We start from the raw sequence: 19643 nt of genomic DNA, 5'->3' as shown, positions 1-19643 counted from the left end.
ACTATAAAAATCTCAGTATCAGAAGCAGATTCATTTGAAAACAGTGTAATGTTACACTGCTCTCTCTGTGTTTACATTTTCCTCTGTTAGTTTAACTTGTTCATTTTTATGAGGAGTCTTTAACCCAATGGTAAGTGCTTTGACAAATAGCACATTTTGATCTCCTTCCATATTTGTCCAGTGGATTTGTGCAGGGAAATGGCGCCCTCTTCTGGTTGTCTTGAGAATGCGACTTTTTGGCAGCTTTTCTCTGCTGCTCAGTGTAATATGCTGTGTCACTCACTTGCATTCCATCTGTTAACGGCGCGACAGACGTCTTTTCACCGAAAATAATTTTTTGTGCCAACTTCATTGATGCAAAAGTCAGTACAGTACAAGCAGTCAAAGCCAACTGTTTCTCCCTACTATCTAGACAGGCAGTATCTAGCAACTTGAAAGTTAACACTGCATCCGGGAGAAGCATGTCATACTTGCGCATCCTCTTGTACCTCTGTTCGAAATCAATGATGTAGTCCGTCATTGCAACCGAAATCTCTCTCGTAACACTGTCAAAGTTTGAATATGCCTCATAGGCACTGTCTTTCTCTTCTTTAAGAAATGCAGAATCCAGTGCTCTGATCAAAGTTCCCATACCATCATCATTGTTCAAATCCTCAACGGATATTTCCAGTGCTGTATCTCTCGCTCTTCTCTCAAGTGATAATACCACCGCAAGTGCTTGCTTTTTCACGTCCAGATTAGTAACCCGTGTCCAGATTCCAAGTTCATTTTTCCAACTTTCGTACGACTTCTTCTAGTCGAAGCGAGGTGGCACATTGTAGCTATTAGCCATCCTCTGCTACCAATGTTAACTCTAAATGACACAACGACAAGGTTCCAGTTTAACAAAGTTTACTATACCGTATGAACACACCACAAGGTAGCCATTGCACTCTAGGCTAGGTCCATCAACGACCAGACTTCCTGCGCAGGCGCACTCTTGACTGAGCGATAGCCCCGTAATAACAGAAATATAGGGATACTTAAAACATGAACTTAACAGTCACAGCGGTTTTAGGATTGACTTTCTGAAGCGTAAACATTTACATCATATTTTAATCTTAGCAGCTCTTATTGAAAGTGACTGCATTCACCTAAAGTAGGTAAAACAACCACATATCCCAATCATTGCAAGCAAAACAACGATCTGCAAAATCAGTGTTCGTGAGATTAAAAGAAAAGACAAGTACAACAGTTAAGTGTTGTTGGTAGGAGTTATTTGTGTTTTAAAAAAAATCCACTGGCATATGCATTTCACAATATTTATAAAGCACTTATACGGCAAAGCCAAATTTGTTCTGTAAGATTCAGACAGTGGCACAATGCTGTGTTTGACAATCAACCATTTTGAGTGCATCTGTGATGGCATGATTCTTTGTACAAAACATATCCCCCCTCTTAAAGTGGCTCATGTTTTTACAATTGCAATAAAAAAAACGACTAATGAAATAGAAGTACACATCCCTGAGCTCAAGAGGAAGACACGTTACGGTTCCTGTGTCCCACTTCTATCCTCGGACAAAAGCATCTATTGACTAGCAACAAATAGCTGTTAGGATCCAGTGGAAAGGCAGTCTTCTCAGCACTGAGCGTCTTGGCAACCCATGAGGGCGTTCCACATGTCTCGACTCTGTTCCTGGGCAACCGGGTTGTTGCTGTAGTCCAGGAGGTTGCCGCACCACATTCCCGTGCCCTTCAGGCCCAGCTCTCGTACATATGCCACCTTCAGGGCAATGCTTTCTGGGTCGTCGTACCACACCTGATGGATCTGTCCCTTTTGGTCCTGCGGATGATAGTTCAGTTCACAAACTCTGTTATGGGCCAACAGCGACAATGGCACCCTCTTTAGGAGCAAGGAGGATAATGCAGCCTTGGCAAGAGTGCAACTTGAGCCAGAGTGTTTTATTGGATTTGGAGGAAGTGATTTGTTGTGAGGTGACTGTGTTAGTTCAATCTAGCAGCACTGCAGTCAAATAGCCTTTTCCCCAAAATGGCTGCAGCTTGTGTTGAGTTGTCATTTGTCACCAGCAGCCCAGACAAATGGTCTTAGGCTACTTGTTCAACAAACTTTCTATACAATGTGTCTCCATACCTTGTAGTTGTAGTAGGGAGCCAGCTGGACCTCGTCCCACAGCCTGCCAGACAGAGAGCCATTGATCTGTTTCATCATAAAGCTGTAAGGGATCTGACGGCCAGCTGCATCGCTACAAGGTGCACCCCGGAACGGAACCTTGGCTAAGGAGCACACCCCTTCCTAATTAAAGAAAAAGACACACATAGTTGAGACAGCAGGATGATGTTCTCATTTTTTTCTGCTACAGTGCCTGCTACAGAAAGTATTCACACCCCTTGACTTTTTCCAACATTCTGTTGTTACAAAATGGGATTAAAATTCATAGAATATTCATTTTTTTGTCAACGATCTACACAAAATACTATGTCAAAGTGAAAAAAAAGAAAAGATATATCTTGATTAGATAAGTATTCAACCCCGAGTCAATACATGTTAGAATCACCTTTGGCAGTGTTTACAGCTGTGAGTCTTTGAGTAAGTCTGGATTGCACAATATTTGCACATTGTTTTTAAAATACGCTGCCAAAATTGGTTGTTGATTATTGCTAGACAGCCATTTAAGTCGTGCCATAAATTTAGGTCAAAACTGCAACCAGGTCACTCAGGAACATTCAATGTAGTCTTGGTAAGCAGATTGGTAAGGTTATTGTCCTGCTGAAAGGTGAATTTGTCTCCCAGTGTCAGAAAGCAGATTGATATACCCTGATGAAGACAGCTTGTCTATCAAAACATTGGACATTAAATTATTGCATCTGAGCTCCTAGGAAAGCAGACTGAACCAGGTTTTCCTCTAGGATTTTGCCTGTGCTTAGCTCTACTGTGAAAAACAAGATAAAGCATACCCATAACATGCAGCCACCACCATTCTTGAAAATATGATGAGTGTTACTCCGTGATGTATATAGTGTGTTGGATTTGCCCTAAACATAATGCTTTGTATCCAGTACAAAGTTAATTTGTTAAGAACATTATTTGCAGTTTTATGGTAGTGCCTTACTGGAAACAGGATGCATATTTTTGAATATATTTCTTCTGTACATGCTTCCTTTTCACTCTGTCAATGAGGTTAGTATTATGGAGTGAGTAACTACAACACTGTTGATCCATCCTAAGTTCTCCTATTACAGCCATTAAAAAAACTCTGTTGGAAACCCTGTGTGGTTTCATTGCTCTCCAGCAACTGTGGATGTATTAATAAACCATCCAAAGCGTTATTAATAACTTCACAATGCTTAAAAGGACTTTTTTTAGTTTTATCTTTTTTGTTTTACCCATCTACCAATAGGTACCCTTCTTTGCGAGGAATTGGAAAACCTCCCTGGTATTTGTGGTTGAATCCGTGTTTGAAATGCAATGTGACTTGTTAAGACAATTTTTACTCTCGAACATACAGTGCGTTCGGAAAATATTCAGACCCCTTGACTTTTTCCACTTCGTCACGTTACATTCTAAAATCGATAGTTTTTTTCCATCAATCTACACACAATATCCCATAATGACAACAAAAACAGGTTTTTAGAAAATGTATTACAAATAAATATTCAGACCCTTTACTCAGTACTTTGTTGAAACCCCTTTGGCAGCGATTACAGACTGGAGTCTCATTAGGTATGGTGCTGCAAGCTTGGCACACCTGTATTTGGGGAGTTTCTCCCATGCTTGTCTGCAGATCCTCTCAAGCTCTGTCAGGTTGTGTGCTTAGGGTCATTGTCCTGTTGGAAGGTGAACATTCGCCCCAGCCGGAGGCCCTGAGCGGTCTGGAGCAGGTTTTCATCAAGGATCACTCTGTACTTTGCTCCGTTCCTCTTTCCCTCGATCCTGACTAGTCTCCCAGTCCCGCCGCTGAAAAACATCCCTACAGCATGATAATGCCACCAACATGCATCACCGTAGGGATGGTGCCAGGTTTCTTTCAGGTTAGAAGGGTTCAATCTTGGTTTCATCAAACCAGAGAATGTTTCTCATGGTCCCACAGAGTCCTGTGGGAGCCTTTTGGCAAACTCCAAGGGGACTGTCATGTGCATTTTACTGAGGAGTGGCTTCTGTCTGGCCACTACCATAAAGGCCTGATTGGTGGAGTGCTGCAGAGATGGGAGAACCTTCCAGAAGGACAACCATCTCCACAGAGGAACTCTGGAGCTCTGTCAGAGTAACCAGCTCCCCCGACTGCTCAGTTTGGCCTGGTGGCCAGCTCTAGGAAGAGGCTTGGTGGTTCCAAAACTTCTTCCATTTAAGAATGATAGACAGGTGAGTGCCTTTCCAAATCATGTCCAATCAATTGAATTTACCACAGGTGGACACCAATCAAGTTGTAAAAACATCAAGGATGATCAATGGAAACAGGATGCACTGGAGCTCAATTTCATGTCTCAAAGATTGATGAGGGATTTTGTTTATTTAATCAATTTTAGAATAAGGCTGTAACCTAACAATGTGGAAAAGGGGAAGGGGTCTGAATACTTTCTGAATGCACTAATTCAACTTTGACATTAAGCGGTATTGTATGTAGCCAATGAAAAAAAAATCTAAATGTAATTCTTTTTAAATTCAGGCTGTAACAAAATGTGGAAAAAGCCAAGGGATGTAAATACTTTGAGGGCACTAAGCGCAAACTTGAAAGTGCATTCTGTGCAACTTCTGGCATGCGTTTACTGTGAACGCTGCTTTAAGTTAAACGTTTTAACAGTGGCCAAGTAGGCTACTGTGGCTATTTGATCATAATGTAGGCCTACCAGAGTGGCCTAACATCAAAAACAGAGAAATTGCATCCTGTAACATTTTAACATGGAAATAGCTATTGAAATAGCTGTTCTATGATACAGCCTACAGTAGCATCCAATGTGTTCAATGTAGGCCTACAATCCATGAGACTTTAGAGAACATCCTGACAAATTGTATGCTACCCTCTACCTATCGGCTTCTTAGATTATTCAAGTTTGTCTCAAAATATAACACTGCCTCTTTAAGACATAACAAAGCTATTTACCTGACTCGATTTCCAAAGATGGCTAGAAATGTACATGTTTTGTGCTCTTGTAGGAAGCAATCACTCCCCATTGCTGACCAGAAATAAGCTATAACTGGGCTAATAACCTCACTAACAAGCAAAGAATATGAACAAATGTGCACACGTGGCTACATGAGGCTCTGATCTCAAAAACAAGCTCATCTACTTGCGATCGCTCGTGCCTGTGAATGCAATAGCATCCTCAGACGAAACCAAATCACATACTGTCTTGCATAGTTAGATTTGTTACGGTATTTTGCATTGAAAGGGGCTAATATGTTGATTTGATCATAATTCCCACAGTAGAGGGAAACATAGATAGCATAATCTAGCAAGGCATACACTCCAGTAGAGTTGAGAAGTTCAATTTTGGAGTATTCACCTGGGAGAAGTCGAGACAAGGGTAATCATAGCCATACCATGGTACTCCCATCACAAGCTTCTTTGGATCTATCTTCATCGCCAAATATTGGTCATACGCTGGAATAAAAGACAGAAGGCCATAGGAGGTTAGGATTAGTCTGTTCAGCATGACAAGTAGTGGCTAGGGATCTGTAGTTTTTAGCTTCAAGTCAAATAACTGCAATAAAATGGCTTCTGGTTTGGGCTTCTAGAGGTCCTCCACAAATTACTTACCTGACTGTGTCTGATTGAATGGAGCATTTGCCATCGCAACACAATCGCCCCATATTTGACTCTGCTCGTCATAGGACATCACAAATAGCAGGTCGCAGGACTCGGCAATGGCGGCGTAGTCGTAGCAGCGCCTGTCTATACACTTGGGCGACCAGGCAACATCAAATGACACCTGAGAACGAGTCAGGAGAAGAGGGTAAGTTAAGGACAAGGAGGAAGCTGGGTCCTATTCATTAGGGCAGTGGTTTTCAAATATCTCCTCTGGGACCCCCAGACAATCCACACTATTGTTGTAGCCCTGAACTAGCTCATCTGATAAACCTAATCAAAGGTTTGATAATTAGTTGACAAGTTGAATCAGATGTGCTAGCTCTGGAATAGTTCAAATACATGGAATGACTGTGGGTCCCCAAGGAGAGGTTTGAAAACCCCTGCATTAGGGCACATCGTAGTAAAACGAAAACAAGTGTTTCTTAAATGGACAGTTTCATTTCAGTTCATTTTCTTCTGTTTGGTGCCTGATGAGTGTTGTCAGTTGTGACACCTAAAAAGCTTAGGTACGCAGATTGTAAGGTTGGATTAATCAATTTACTTCTAACCAAAATTGTGAATGTGACCTGCTTTCATTGTTGAATCGGAGCGTAATTAGCCTACACGCCAAGTTATTGGTCTGGTATGACTAGGATACACTATTGTATTCACCTGGGAACCTGGGATCTCTCTATGAAAGGCCTCAGTGGTCTCTTTGACGAGTGCTGTCAAGGTGTAATACTCTGGGGAGGAGTCGGCCACCTCTTGCTCAATGTCTATGTTGATGCCATCCATAAACTGCCTCTTGGCCAAATCCACTTTGCTTGTGATCCATGCTGTCCTGTTGGCAGGGTCCACCATTTCAAGGATGGACACATCACCTACAGTAAAAAAAAAAAATGTACAACACTGACAAATGCATTCAACATTAATGCACATGGAGGGCTCATCTAAGGCTAGGCGATATATAGAAATATTTTGATTAATTCAAATTGTCAATTTTACCGCAATGTTCCAAATGACTGTATACCAAGAAGCTATTTTTTTTCTAATACTTTTTTTCAATATGGCCAATTTTGACCTTGTAGTTGAGGGATATCACTCAATTCTGATTAGGCCTGGCTCGCAGAAGGCATTCCAATTCATCCCAAAGGTGTTCGATGGAGTTAAGGTCAGGGCTCTGTGCAGGCCAGTCTCAACAAACCATTCCTGTATGGAACTCGCTTTGTGCACAGGGGAATTGTCATGCTAAAACAGGAAAGGGCCTTCCCCCAAACTGTTGCCACAAAGTTGGAAGTACAGAATCGTGTAGAATGTACAGAACCAGTCATAAGTTTGGACACACCTACTAATTCAAGTTTTTCTATATTTTACATTGTAGAATAATAGTGAAGACAACACTATGAAATAACACATATGGAATCATGTAGTAACCAAAAAAGGTGTTAACTTCTTGGTGACAGGGGGCAGTATTCGGAAATTCAGATGAATAACGTGCCTAAATGAAACTGCCTGCTACTCGGGCCCAGAAGGTAGGATATGCATATTATTAATAGATTTGGATAGAAAACACTCTGAAGTTTCTAAAACTGTTTGAATGATGTCTGAGTATAACAGAACTCATATGGCAGGCAAAAACCTGAGAATAAAATCCAACCAGGAAGTGGTTTGTAGTTTTTCAATTGATTGCCTTTCCAAACTACAGTGTCTGTGGGGTCATTTTGCACTTCCTAAGGCTTCCACTAGATGTCAACAGTCTTTAGAACCTTGTTTCATGCTTCTACTGTTACTGGGGAGAGAATAAGAGCTGTCTCAAGCCCGAGACCAACGAGTTGTTTACTGCGCTGGCACACAGGCACGCCGTTCCTTCTTTTTCCTCTGTAATGAATAGGCTATTGTCCAGTTAGAATATTATTGAAGATTTATGTTAAAAACCCTAAGGATTGATTGTCAACATCGTTTGACATGTTTCTACGAACGGTAATGGAACTATTTTACTTTTTGTCTCGGGTTTTGCGCTTACGCATTATGCCTTTGGATTAGTGATGTGAACGCGCGAACAAAATGGAGGTACACCCCCACACCACCTCCTCCATGCTTCACGGTGGGAACCACAAATCCGGAGATAATCCGTTCACCTACTCTCCGTCACAAAGACAATGGTTGGAACCAAAAATCTCAAATTTGGACTCATCAGACCAAAGGACAGATTTTCACCGGTTTAATGTCCATTGCTCATGTTTCTTGGACCAAGCAAGTTTCTTATTATTATTGGTGTCCTTCTGGTAGTGGTTTTGACCATGAAGGCCTGATTCACGCAGTGTCCTCTGAACAGTTGATGTTGAGATGTGTCTATTACTTGAACTCTGAAGCATTTACTCAGGCTGCAATCTGCGGTGCAGTTAACTAATGAACTTATCCTCTGCAGCAGAGGTAACTCTTGGTCTTCCATTCCTGTGGCGGTCCTCATGAGAGTTTCATCACAGCGTTTGATGGTTTTTGCGACTGCAGTTGAAGAAATTTTCAAAGTTCTTAATTTTCCGGATTGACTGACCTTCATGTCTTATAGTAATGATGGACTGCCATTTCTCTTTGCTTTTTTGAGCTGTTCTTGCCATAATATGGACTTGATAAATAGGGCTATCTTCTGTATACCACTCCTACCTAGTCACAACACAACTGATTGGCACAAACGCATTAAGAAAATAAATTCCACAAATTAACTTCACAAGGCACACCTGTTAATTGAAATGCATTCCAGGTGACTACCTCATGGAGCTGGTTGAGAGAATGCCAAGAGTGTGCAAAGCTGTGTCGTGTAAAATTACAATTATTCATGCTAGCCCATGTTTTACTGTTTAAAGAATTGTCTTGTTATAGGTTAGTGTTTTTTCTAACCTGATACAAACTTGTCTTTGTGGGACTTAGTAATAAGACTGGGCGTATAGCTAAGGTCCGTTTGTGTGCGACCGCAGCATGTGACATCCCGTGGCTTTACCATCTACAGAAACTTGCAGAAAGGAGCACATGATAGTATTTGTTGTGAATGCAGTTAGACGGTTGAGCCCTCGGGCTATCAACCTCATGCCATCTTAAATCTGCACAGACTAATTGCCTTTTACACAGTATCTGCTGACTGACACGTATACAAAAAGGATGTGCTTCTCTATAAAAGCATTGAACCGGCACTGTTCGTTGAGCTTTTCAACTATGCACTGTTGAATGGATAGTTGATTCTCCATTTTTGCAAATCTTATAATAAAGTGTTGTTTGAAAGAATCTGCATTCTCTCTTCCTATAGAATTGCTACCACAGCTGTCATCAAAGCAAAGGGTGGCTACTTTGAAGAATTTCAAATATAAAAAACAAAAGTTACACATTTGGTTACTACATGATTCCATGTGTTATTTCATAGTTGATGTCTTCACTATTATTCTACAATGTAGAAAATAGTAAAAATAAGAAAAACCCTTGAATGAGTAGGTGTCCAAACTTTTGATTGGTACTGTAACTAATGTTATTTGGAGAGGACTGGATTTGATATTCTAAGAAGAAAATTCTAGTAACATGAAAATACTAGCTAACGCTAAAACAGTAGCTAAATACTAGCAGCAATTTGAAGAGACCCTAAAGTTGTCATGGGACAACCTTTATTTAACTAGGCAAGTCAGTTAAGAGCAAATTATTATTTACAATGACAGCCTACCCTGGGAAAACCCGGACGACGCTGGGCCAATTGTGCGCCGCCCTATGGGACTCCAAATCACGGCCGAATGTGATACAGCCTGGATTCGAACTCGGGACTGTAGTGACACCTTGAGATGCAGTGCCTTAGACCGCTGCACCACTCAGGAGCCCCCAAATTAATGTTTGTTCTTCTCTTAGTCACTACATTCTCATTAAAGGACGGACATTGTTAATAGCCATAGAGTGATCAAGTGGGCTTGAGGTGACATTGACAGTTTGTGCTCACAAGTTTGTTTTGCTGTGACAAGTCTGTACTGTCTAAAAAGAGTGTTTTTTGTAGTATTTTTATTTTTTTATTTACAAATGTTGGTTTATGTGGATTAAGGTCTTAAAGAGGGAATTTTACTGTCATAAAGTTATTTTCTACATTTCGTCTGTAAAGGAGAGAAGTTATTTTTGCTAAAGCAAATTTATATATTTTTTTGTATGGTTTACGGAACGGATTCTATAGGTTAAGTCACACTGTGTACAGGATTTTGCTTAAATATTTTCTTGGTGTCTATTTTCTGTGCTACAAAAAGTATGCATATTTGTATGTTTTATTGTATATATTTGGTTGCAATTTTGAATTGTGAAAAGGCGTTTATTTTGTGTAAAAGCGACCCACAGTATTGTGATTACACCTATTACCAACTCAAAAATGTCTATTCATTAAAAAAAAGCTGAACAAAGTTCATGAAAACTGATGAGTCAATAAACCAAGATACTGTGAGAACCCCAAAACCCTGGTTCCTTTGTATTGATGTACTGCAATATTTAAATCCTTACACTTAGACCGATTCTGTTTCTTTTTATCCTATAAAACTCTAGTCCTTGCCGATGACAAGCATACACATAACACGATGCAGCCACCACTATGTTTGAATATATGAAAAGTGGTACATTCAGTGATGCGTTTTATTTTCCCCAAACATAACACTTTGTATTCAAGACATTCATTTCTTTGCCAGTTTTACTTTAGTGCCTTATTGCAAACAGGATGCATGTATTCTGTACAGGCTTCCTTCTTTTCACTCTGTCATTTAGGTTAGTATTGTAGAGTAACTACAATGTTGGTGATCCATCCTCACTTCTCTCCTATCACAGGCATTCAACTCTGTAGCTGTTTTAAAGTCGCCATTGGCCTCATGGTGAAATCCCTGAGTGGTAACAAAGGTAACAAAATGTGGAAAAAGGGAAGGGGTCTGAATACTTCCCGAATGCACTGTATATCTATTGGAGCTGATTTTCTGGTGTTTTCACTGCATTATGTTCAACAATAAAAATTGTTTAAAAAACATTTGCCCAGAAAACTTGGGGAACCAAATAAAAATCACTGGGCCGCCAGTTGAGGAACCCTGGGATAGGTTCTTTACAAATACCAGTAATTTCCTTTCAAATCCATGTATGGAGGTGATCAAGTGCACACTGGCATATGGTTGAGATACCTAACCTTACCTTTCAAGACTAGCCGTACTCCTTTCGAATGGGCGTGGCACATGAGTTCAGCATCATATTTCCCAAATGCAGCAACGGTTGTCACTTTTCCCCAATCATATGACTTCCATGCTTTCTTGCCCACATCAAACACAAACACCTGAAAGCAGAGAGACCAGCGGCAGGTGAAGAACTCTAAAGCCTCTTGTCGTGTCAACTACTTTTTCTTTTACTGAATCTAGGCTAGACAAACATATTTTCACGACTTCATAAATATCAAAATCAATAAATCATAGCACGTTTTTGGGCTCATTCAGTAGTTACCTGATTAAGTAGAATCCTGTTGAAAAATGTATGTTAGAAGTACAATTTATATTCCTAAAACATTAGTTAAAAATGATTATTGCTGCTTCCTGTCGTCATGCATTTTTGATTTATAGCCGAGTGTCAAAACACTGATTTTAAATGCCCAAATTAATAATCAATATACTGAATTATGTTGTGATATTTTGAAGACCAATATATAACAATTATTGCCTACACACGTGTTCAGATTACGCTGCTAAATTATTACATTATAAAAACTGCATGTATGCACCAACTTTTACCTAGCGGTCACTCCAGACAAATTGATTAGCTTGTTCTACCGATAGCCTACCGATTATTTTTTGCAACCTTCGGTTACCAGTCCAACGCTCTAACCACCTGCCTTACATTGCACTCCACAAGGAACCTGTTGGGGCTAGGGGGCAATATTTGCACGGCCGGATAAAAAAAACGTACCCGATTTAATCTGGTTACTACTCCTGCCCAGTAACTAGAATATGCATATAATTAGTAGATTTGGTTAGAAAACACTAAAGTTTCTAAAACTGTTTGAATGGTGTCTGTGAGTATAACAGAACTCATATGGCAGGCCAAAACCTGAAGATTCCATGCAGGAAGTGGAAATCTGATTTGTGGAATCACCTTCAACACTTTGCCTATGAAACACACCGTGAGTTAGGATTAATTTAGCACTTCCTAAGGCTTCCACTAGATGTCAACAGTCTTTACAAAGTGGTTTGAGTCTTCTCCGGTAAAAACTGACCGAACGAGAGGCCTGGAAAGTTGGTCATAGGGGGAGGACCATTACTACTATGACGCGGGCACCCATGGGTACCCCTTCGTTCCGAAACGTTTAGTAAGACGATGCAATCGTCCGCCTTGAATATTATTGAAGCTCTGATTGAAAAAGGCCCTAAAGATTTATGTTATACAACATTTGACATGTTTGAACGAACGTAAATATATATTTTTGCACATTCGTGATGACAAGTCCCGCGCGCTTAGGTACATTATGAGTAGCCTTCGGAACGCGCTAACAAAAAGGAGTTATTGGGACATAAATTTACTTTTTCGAACAAAACTACATTTGTTGTGGACCTGGGATTCCTGGAAGTGCCTTCTGATGAAGATAATCAAAGGTAAGGGAATATTTACAATAGTATATTTGATTTTAGATGGTTCCAAGATGGCGATACAGGTTAGCGCCTAGCCTATTTTTCTGAGCATAGCACCTCGTTTATTGCAAAGTGTGATTTCCCAGTAAAGTTATTTTTAAATCTGGCAATGCGGTTGCATTCACGAGATGTTAATCTATAATTCTTTGAATGACAATATTACATTTTAACAATGTTTTCGAATAGTAATTTTATAAATTGTAGCGCTGATTCACCGGAAGCATTTGAGGCAAAATATTTTCTGAACGTCACGTGCCGATGTAAAATGCTGTTTTTATATAAATATGAACTTTATCGAACAACAAATGCATGTATTGTGTAAGATGATGTCCTAGGAGTGTCATCTGATGAAGATTGTCAAAGGTTAGTGCTGCATTTAGCTGTGTTTTGGGTATTTGTGATGCATGCTAGTTGCTTTGAAAATGTCAGTGTGATTATTTTTGGCTGGGTACTCTCCTAACATAATCTAATGTTTTGCGTTTGCTGTAAAGCCTTTTTGAAATCGGACAACGTGGTTCAATTCAGGAGAGGTGCATCTATAAAATGGTGTAAAATATGTTTGAGAAATTGAAGTTATAGCATTTATGAGGTATTTGTATTTGGAGCGACGCGATTCCACTGGCTGTTGACTAGGGTGGGACGCAAACGTCCCAGGTTCCCAGACAGGTTAACAGGCTGACTACCTGTTACGCGAGGGCAGCAAGAAGCAAAGGTAAGTTGCTAGCTAGCATTAGACTTATAAAAAAAACGATCAATCGTAACATAATCACTAGTTAAACTAGTAATATCATCAACCATGTGTAGTTATCTAACGTGTCCTGCGTTGCATATAATCGATGCGGTGCCTGTTAATTTTCATTGAATCACAGCCTACTTCGACAAATGGGTGTTGATTTAACAAGCGCATTTGCGAAAAAAGTACTGTCGTTGCACCAATGTACCTAACCATAAACATCAATGCCTAACAGGAATATTTAGACTTAGCCACCCGTTAGATAAAATACGGAACAGTTCCGTATGTCACTGAAAGAAAAAAACGTTTGTTTTCGAGATGATAGTTTCCGGATTCGACCATATTAATGACCTAAGGCTCGTATTTCTGTGTGTTTATTATATTATAATTAAGTCTATGATTTTATAGAGCAGTCTGACTGAGCGGTGGTAGGCAGCAGCAGGCTCGTAAGCATTCATTCAAACAGCCCTTCACTGTGTTTCAAGCATTGCGCTGTTTATGACTTCAACCTGGGTGGGTATAATTTGTGGAACGTTCCAACAGGAATCTATTCCAAAAACTTGGTAAATAACAAGGTTTCCAAAAAACAACGCATACAAAGTTGTATAGCGGCAGAATAAGATACCGGGTAGGGAGTGGTCTATTTCATTGCGTTTTTCACTCATCACGTTTATTCCAAAAAATGTCTGTCATCACGTCTGTTTGCCTATGGACAAACATTAAGAATAAGCTACGTGGTGAGTTGATGCCTATTCGGCAGCTAGTTAGCTAGGTTTGTATGCGTTGCTACTTTGTATGCGTTGTTGGTTGGCAACCTTTTACTTTACGTTTTTTTGGAACAGATTCCTGTTGGAACGTTCCACAAATTATACCCACCCCTTCAAGCCTATCAACTCCCAAGATTAGGCTGGTGTAACCGATGTGAAATGGCTAGCTAGTTAGCCGGGTGCACGCTAATAGCGTTTCAAACGTCACTCGCTCTGAGACTTGGAGTAGTTGTTTCCCTTCCTCTGCATGGGTAACGCTGCTTCGAGGGTGGCTGTTGTCGACGTGTTCCTGGTTTGTACCCCGGGTAAGAGCGAGGAGAGGGACGGAAGCTATACTGTTTCACTGGCAATACTAAAGTGCTTATAAGAACATCCAATAGTCAAAGGTATATGAAATACAAATCGTATAGAGAGAAATAGTCCTATAATAACTACAACCTAAAACTTCTTACCTGGGAATATTGAAGACTCATGTTAAAAGGAACCACTAGCTTTCATATGTTCCCATGTTCTGAGCAAGGCACTTAAACATTAGCTTTCTTACATGGCACATATTGCACTTTTACTTTCTTCTCCAACACTTTGTTTTGCATTGTTTAAACCAAATTGAACATGTTTCATTATTTATTTGAGGCTAAATTGATTTTATTGATGTATTAAGTTAAAGTGTTCATTCAGTATTGTTGTAATTGTCATTATTACAAAAAAATAAATTGGCAGTTTAATCGGTATCGGCCTTTTTGGGCCACCAATAATCGGTATCGGCATTGAAAAATCAGAGTCGGTCAACCTCTAGTTGAAACTGTATACTTAAAGTTTTTTTTAATACATTGTAATATTTGTAGCTACTTAAGTAAATACCTGCAGTCAACCAGTGCAACATGTTAGAAGAAAAAGCAGTTCTTAATTTCACCTGCCACATTATTTTACATTATGAAGCTTACTATAGTTCCCCAGAACAGTTTAGCCAGTCACGTTAGTTTGTAAATAACACAATTGGAGAAAGTGGGAGAAGGTGTACCCAGCTGTGTATTGACAGGGGTCACATTTTATATTGAAGGTCAAGAGTGTTATTTTTGCTTCAATAGCGTGATCTATAAGTTTTTCTTAACAGAAAATACATTACTGTAAAACATTAGGCAGAAAATAGCATCATTTTTCATCAGATGACAACAGAAGTGAAACACTATTTGGCTGCCATCCACACAATTAGACTAAATGAGCTTACAATGCAAATGCAAGGTATTTTTTGCTAAATCTATGCATGGCTAACATTTCTGTTTATCATAGAAAGAGTGTAGCAAGCTACATTTCCTAATGTTTGTGAATTGTCATCTGAGTGGAGAAGTGAAACTGAATCACAAAATTAGTCTGATGCCGAGCAGTAATTACAATTTTTTTTTAAAAGTGTTGATCTTTGTTTACAAAGCACAGCAAGATATTTCATCCTGCTTGACAAATTCCATCCTTCTCTCACCAAAATGCTTGTAGCGTCAGACCCAAGACTCGAGGCTGTAATCATTGCCAAAGGTGCTTAAACAAAGTACTGAGTAAAAGATCTGACGACTTATTTAAAAGTTTTTTTTTTTTCTTCATTTATTAACAAACGTTTTCAAAAACCTGTTTTTGCTTTGTCATTACGGGGTATTGTGTGTAGATTGATGAGGCGAGAAAAAAACTAAATCTGAGAACAAGGCTGTAAAGTAACAAAAAGTGAAGGGGTCTGAATACTTTCCGAATGCAGTGTAGTATATCTGTTTTTTTCCATGGCCTGCGTCTCAATCCACCACATCCGCCAATCCGCATCTAATGAAAAAGGCGGCAGAGCTAGAGCTCTGTTTGTCCGCATCTGCAGCAAAAGGTGGCAGAGCTAGAGCGGTGTGTCAGACCATGAGACATCCTGAAAATTGGTCTTCTCCCGAAAACATCTGTGGCGTTCGAACGGCTTGACCTACAAAGTATTATGACCCCTCTATGGAAAGACATTTTGCTCTACAACCCCCACACGCGGCATTGGACTTGCCTGAAGTCGGTATAGCCAATTTTCCAACTTCTATCTGATGCGGAAAACGCCCATAGCAAGTAGCTCATGGATGTGAGTTTCAACAACACTAACTCCGGTATTTGCACTCATCAGACCAAAGGGCAGATTTCCACCGGTCTAATGCCCATTGCTCATGTTTCTTGGCCCAAGCAATGCTGAATACAAATGATGCTTAATTAATTTTAAGAACTACTAAAATAGTGATTTCGTCAGAGAGCATAGGTAGCAGCTCTATAGAGATTAAATAAAACATATGTAATATACACAACTGAAATATTTCAAGTAAAGTAATGTGAAAAAAGGATGGTTAATAAGTGATAAGCAGTAACGGGCAGTCACTACCATGGGACTCTTATTAATTGATTTATTCTTTGTTGTTACAGCATTCAACCCACATTGTGCATTTAAGGTTTTAAAAAAAATATATATTACAACCGAAATCCACGATACATTTTTATATAATCGAACCGAAAAAGCCAAAATCACTCAGCACTAGGGGCATTTATTCACTCATGTAGAGGCATTTTTTCACTCATGCCTAATCTACAAAATGTATATTTACATGTGATTTAACCTCCATCAAATGGTATTATGGCACACTGCTTGCTCTCCAAAACATCTACACCACCAGAGCAACGGTCTGTTCACCCCGCTATCATCCAGAAGGCTAGGTCAGTACAGGTGCATCAAAGTTGGGACCGAGAGTCTGAAAAACAGCTTCTATCTCAATGCCATCAGACTGTTAAATAGCCATCACTAGCCGGCCTCCAATAAATAAAGGCAATAAATAGGCCATAGTAGCAAAGTAATTACAATTTAGCAGATTAACACTGGAGTGATAGATGAGCAGATGATGATGAGTAGATGATGGTGTGTAAGTAGTGATACTGGTGTGCAAAAGAGCAGAAAGTAAATAAAAACAATATGGGGATGAGGTAGGTAGATTGGGTGGGCTATTTACAGATGGACTATGTACAGCTGCAGCGATCGGTTAGCTGCTCAGATAGCTGATGTTTAAAGTTAGTGAGGGAAATGTAAGTCTCCAGCTTCAACATTTACTATTGCTGTATATACACACACAATATTCTATCCTATATATACCAAATATTCTATCCACAGCGTCCATAATGTCTATACATCCCATCACATTTACATACTGTATTTATACTCCAGACTCCGACATTGCTCGTCCTAATATTATATATTTCTTAATTCCATTCTTGTGAATTGTTAAATATTACTACAATGTTGGAGATAGCGAAATGCTTGTGTTCCTACACCCGCACTAACATCTGCTAAATATGTGTATGCAACCAATAAAATTTGATTTATTGCAGACATATTGGATTTGGGACGCATATTGGATTTGATGCAAAATCCATGGTGGTCCCAAAAATAATCTGTGGTGGACCTGATTTAATTACAACAGTAAGGGCTAAAGATACAACATCCTTCAAGTAACCTTGGACCCCCAAAAAATCAAATTCCAAAATCTAAACCCATTTAGAGCAGGTTACACTAGCCACAACATTAAAACATTTTCAAACGTATGCATTTGTCAGGCAGGACGATAAAGCACTGAATGAGAGCAAGTGTGCCTTGTGACTATGGCTATTAATCAGCTACCAAAAAAAAAGTAAACTTACATTTATCATCAATATTCATAGTTGACGTGTCCACCTATTGTATCAGTGTTTACAATTCTATATTTCCGAGATGCATTAAGATACAAACAAACAGCACTAGGATATGTAAAACTGACTACTTGTATTACAAATTGTAGCAATAGCGGAGCTTGCAATATTCGATTACACAAATGTATGCGGCCCATCACTCCAGCCAGCCGTTATTCTGCACTTTTTGCGTTTAGGGTGCATGTCACAATATCTATCAATTTAACCACTTGCAGTAAAATATGTGTACACAACCATCCATTTTATGTTTTGTAAGGGCCATCTAAAAAATGTCGGGGCCTTGCCATTAGCCTAGTTTGTCAGTGAACACTCACCCACGAATTCACCCAAATGTCATGGTTTAGTGTCACATTGTATGGGTCTGTCAGCCTAAACTCTCAAGTAGTTCCATCACTTATTATGCTACCCTGTTTTAACAGGAGCATGTCGGGCTACATTTCTGCTAAACCGGTCATGCTAACGTTACCTCAAAGTCCTTCTCGTCGCGGATTTGTTGACAGAGTTCCTGGATCTCGCATGGACAAACTTCTGCCTTGCAACACACGCTAACCAGCGTCAGAAACAAAAACAGCCACATTGTTGACAAAAATAGTTGCGTAAGGTATCGCACTAAATTGGTTTTTGGTTTGATATTGGGAGTTTGCTCGTCAATACCTCTTCGACGGAAGGTCTTACGTTGATTAGCGTGATATATCTTGTATCACATGACGGTAGCGTCAGGTACAGCCTTGTAGTTTTGTCTTGGGTAAATGCTATGATACATGGAGTGTCTCTGAAAGTGGGCGGATCAACCAAAGTGGGCTGTTGTCACACAAGAACGTTTTGCGTGGCTTTTATTTTATTTATGTATTTTTTATTTAACCTTTTAGTTAGCTAGGCAAGTCAGTTGAGAACAAATTCTTATTTACAATGACGACCTACCAAAAGGCCTCCTGCGGGAATGGAGGCTGGGATTCAAAATTAAAATACAGGACAAAACACACATCATGACAAGAGAGACACAACAACACTACATAAAGAGAGACCTAAGACAGCAACACAGCATGGCAGCACCACATGTAAACATGGTAGCAGCACAGAACATGGTACAAACATTATTGGGCACAGACAACAGCACAAAAGCAAGAAGGTAGAGATAACAAGAAGATAGAGATAATACATCACGCGAAGCAGCCACAACTGTCAGTAAGATTGTCCATGATTGAGTCTTTGAATGAAGAGATGAGGATAAAACTGTCCAGTTTGAGTGTTTTTTTTGCAGCTCGTTCCAGTCTGGCATTCCCTGGATTTATGGTGCTTTCACGACAACTGAGAACTCAGAAAAAAACAGTTGTTTTAAACTCACTGAAGTTAGATTTCCCAGTTCCGAGTTAACAGTTGTTTTGAGCACGGGAGAAATAATGCTAGATTGGCCAATGTTGAATTTTTTAACATTTTTATTTATTTAACGTTTATTTAACTAGGCAAGTCAGTTACCCCGGCCAAACCCGGACGACGCAGTACCAATTGTGCGCCACCCTATGGGACTCCCAATCACGGCCGGTTGTGATACAGCCTGGAATAATTTGTATAATTTTAAGCTTGAAAAAGAGACCGTTAAACTCAGACTTGGGACCACACAGCCACTCCACTGAATAGCAGGCTAGTGATTGCTTTGCAATGCTTGCAGTTAGCCACTGCTTACTTCCAAATCATTCATTATTGAATTTGCGATTTCCAACTTGTTGTGTAATGTTTCTGTCCAATGGCCGATGAGCACCGATACGTTTTATCTATAATTTCTCTTCATTATTTCTCTTCATATGACAAGGATTAAAAAGGATTTGCCAGTAGATTGTCAACTTAATTCATGATGATGACTGCCAGCTAAGATTTTGAATATATGATGTTGACATGATCAGTCTAATCAAAGCTACTGTAGATATAACATGATTTGATGTTATTCTATCTATGG

At 39.6% G+C, this 19643-nt stretch overlaps 1 protein-coding gene across 1 annotated transcript; it reads right to left on the bottom strand.

Annotated features, from left to right (window-relative positions):
- Nucleotides 1-1246: 1246 nt before the first annotated feature.
- Nucleotides 1247-18371, bottom strand: ctbs (chitobiase, di-N-acetyl-). Its single transcript, NM_001140578.2, has 7 exons — nt 18156-18371; nt 10971-11109; nt 6459-6667; nt 5757-5928; nt 5503-5600; nt 2132-2293; nt 1247-1822 (listed from the first exon to the last, which is right to left on the bottom strand). Exons 1-7 carry the CDS (start codon nt 18264-18266, stop codon nt 1619-1621), a joined length of 1095 nt encoding a protein of 364 aa, NP_001134050.1. The 5' UTR covers nt 18267-18371; the 3' UTR covers nt 1247-1618.
- Nucleotides 18372-19643: the final 1272 nt, after the last annotated feature.

This window comes from Salmo salar, chromosome ssa10, assembly GCF_905237065.1.
Source record: "Salmo salar chromosome ssa10, Ssal_v3.1, whole genome shotgun sequence".
NCBI lineage: Eukaryota > Metazoa > Chordata > Actinopteri > Salmoniformes > Salmonidae > Salmo > Salmo salar.
This window is presented reverse-complemented; position numbering and strand designations above follow the sequence as displayed.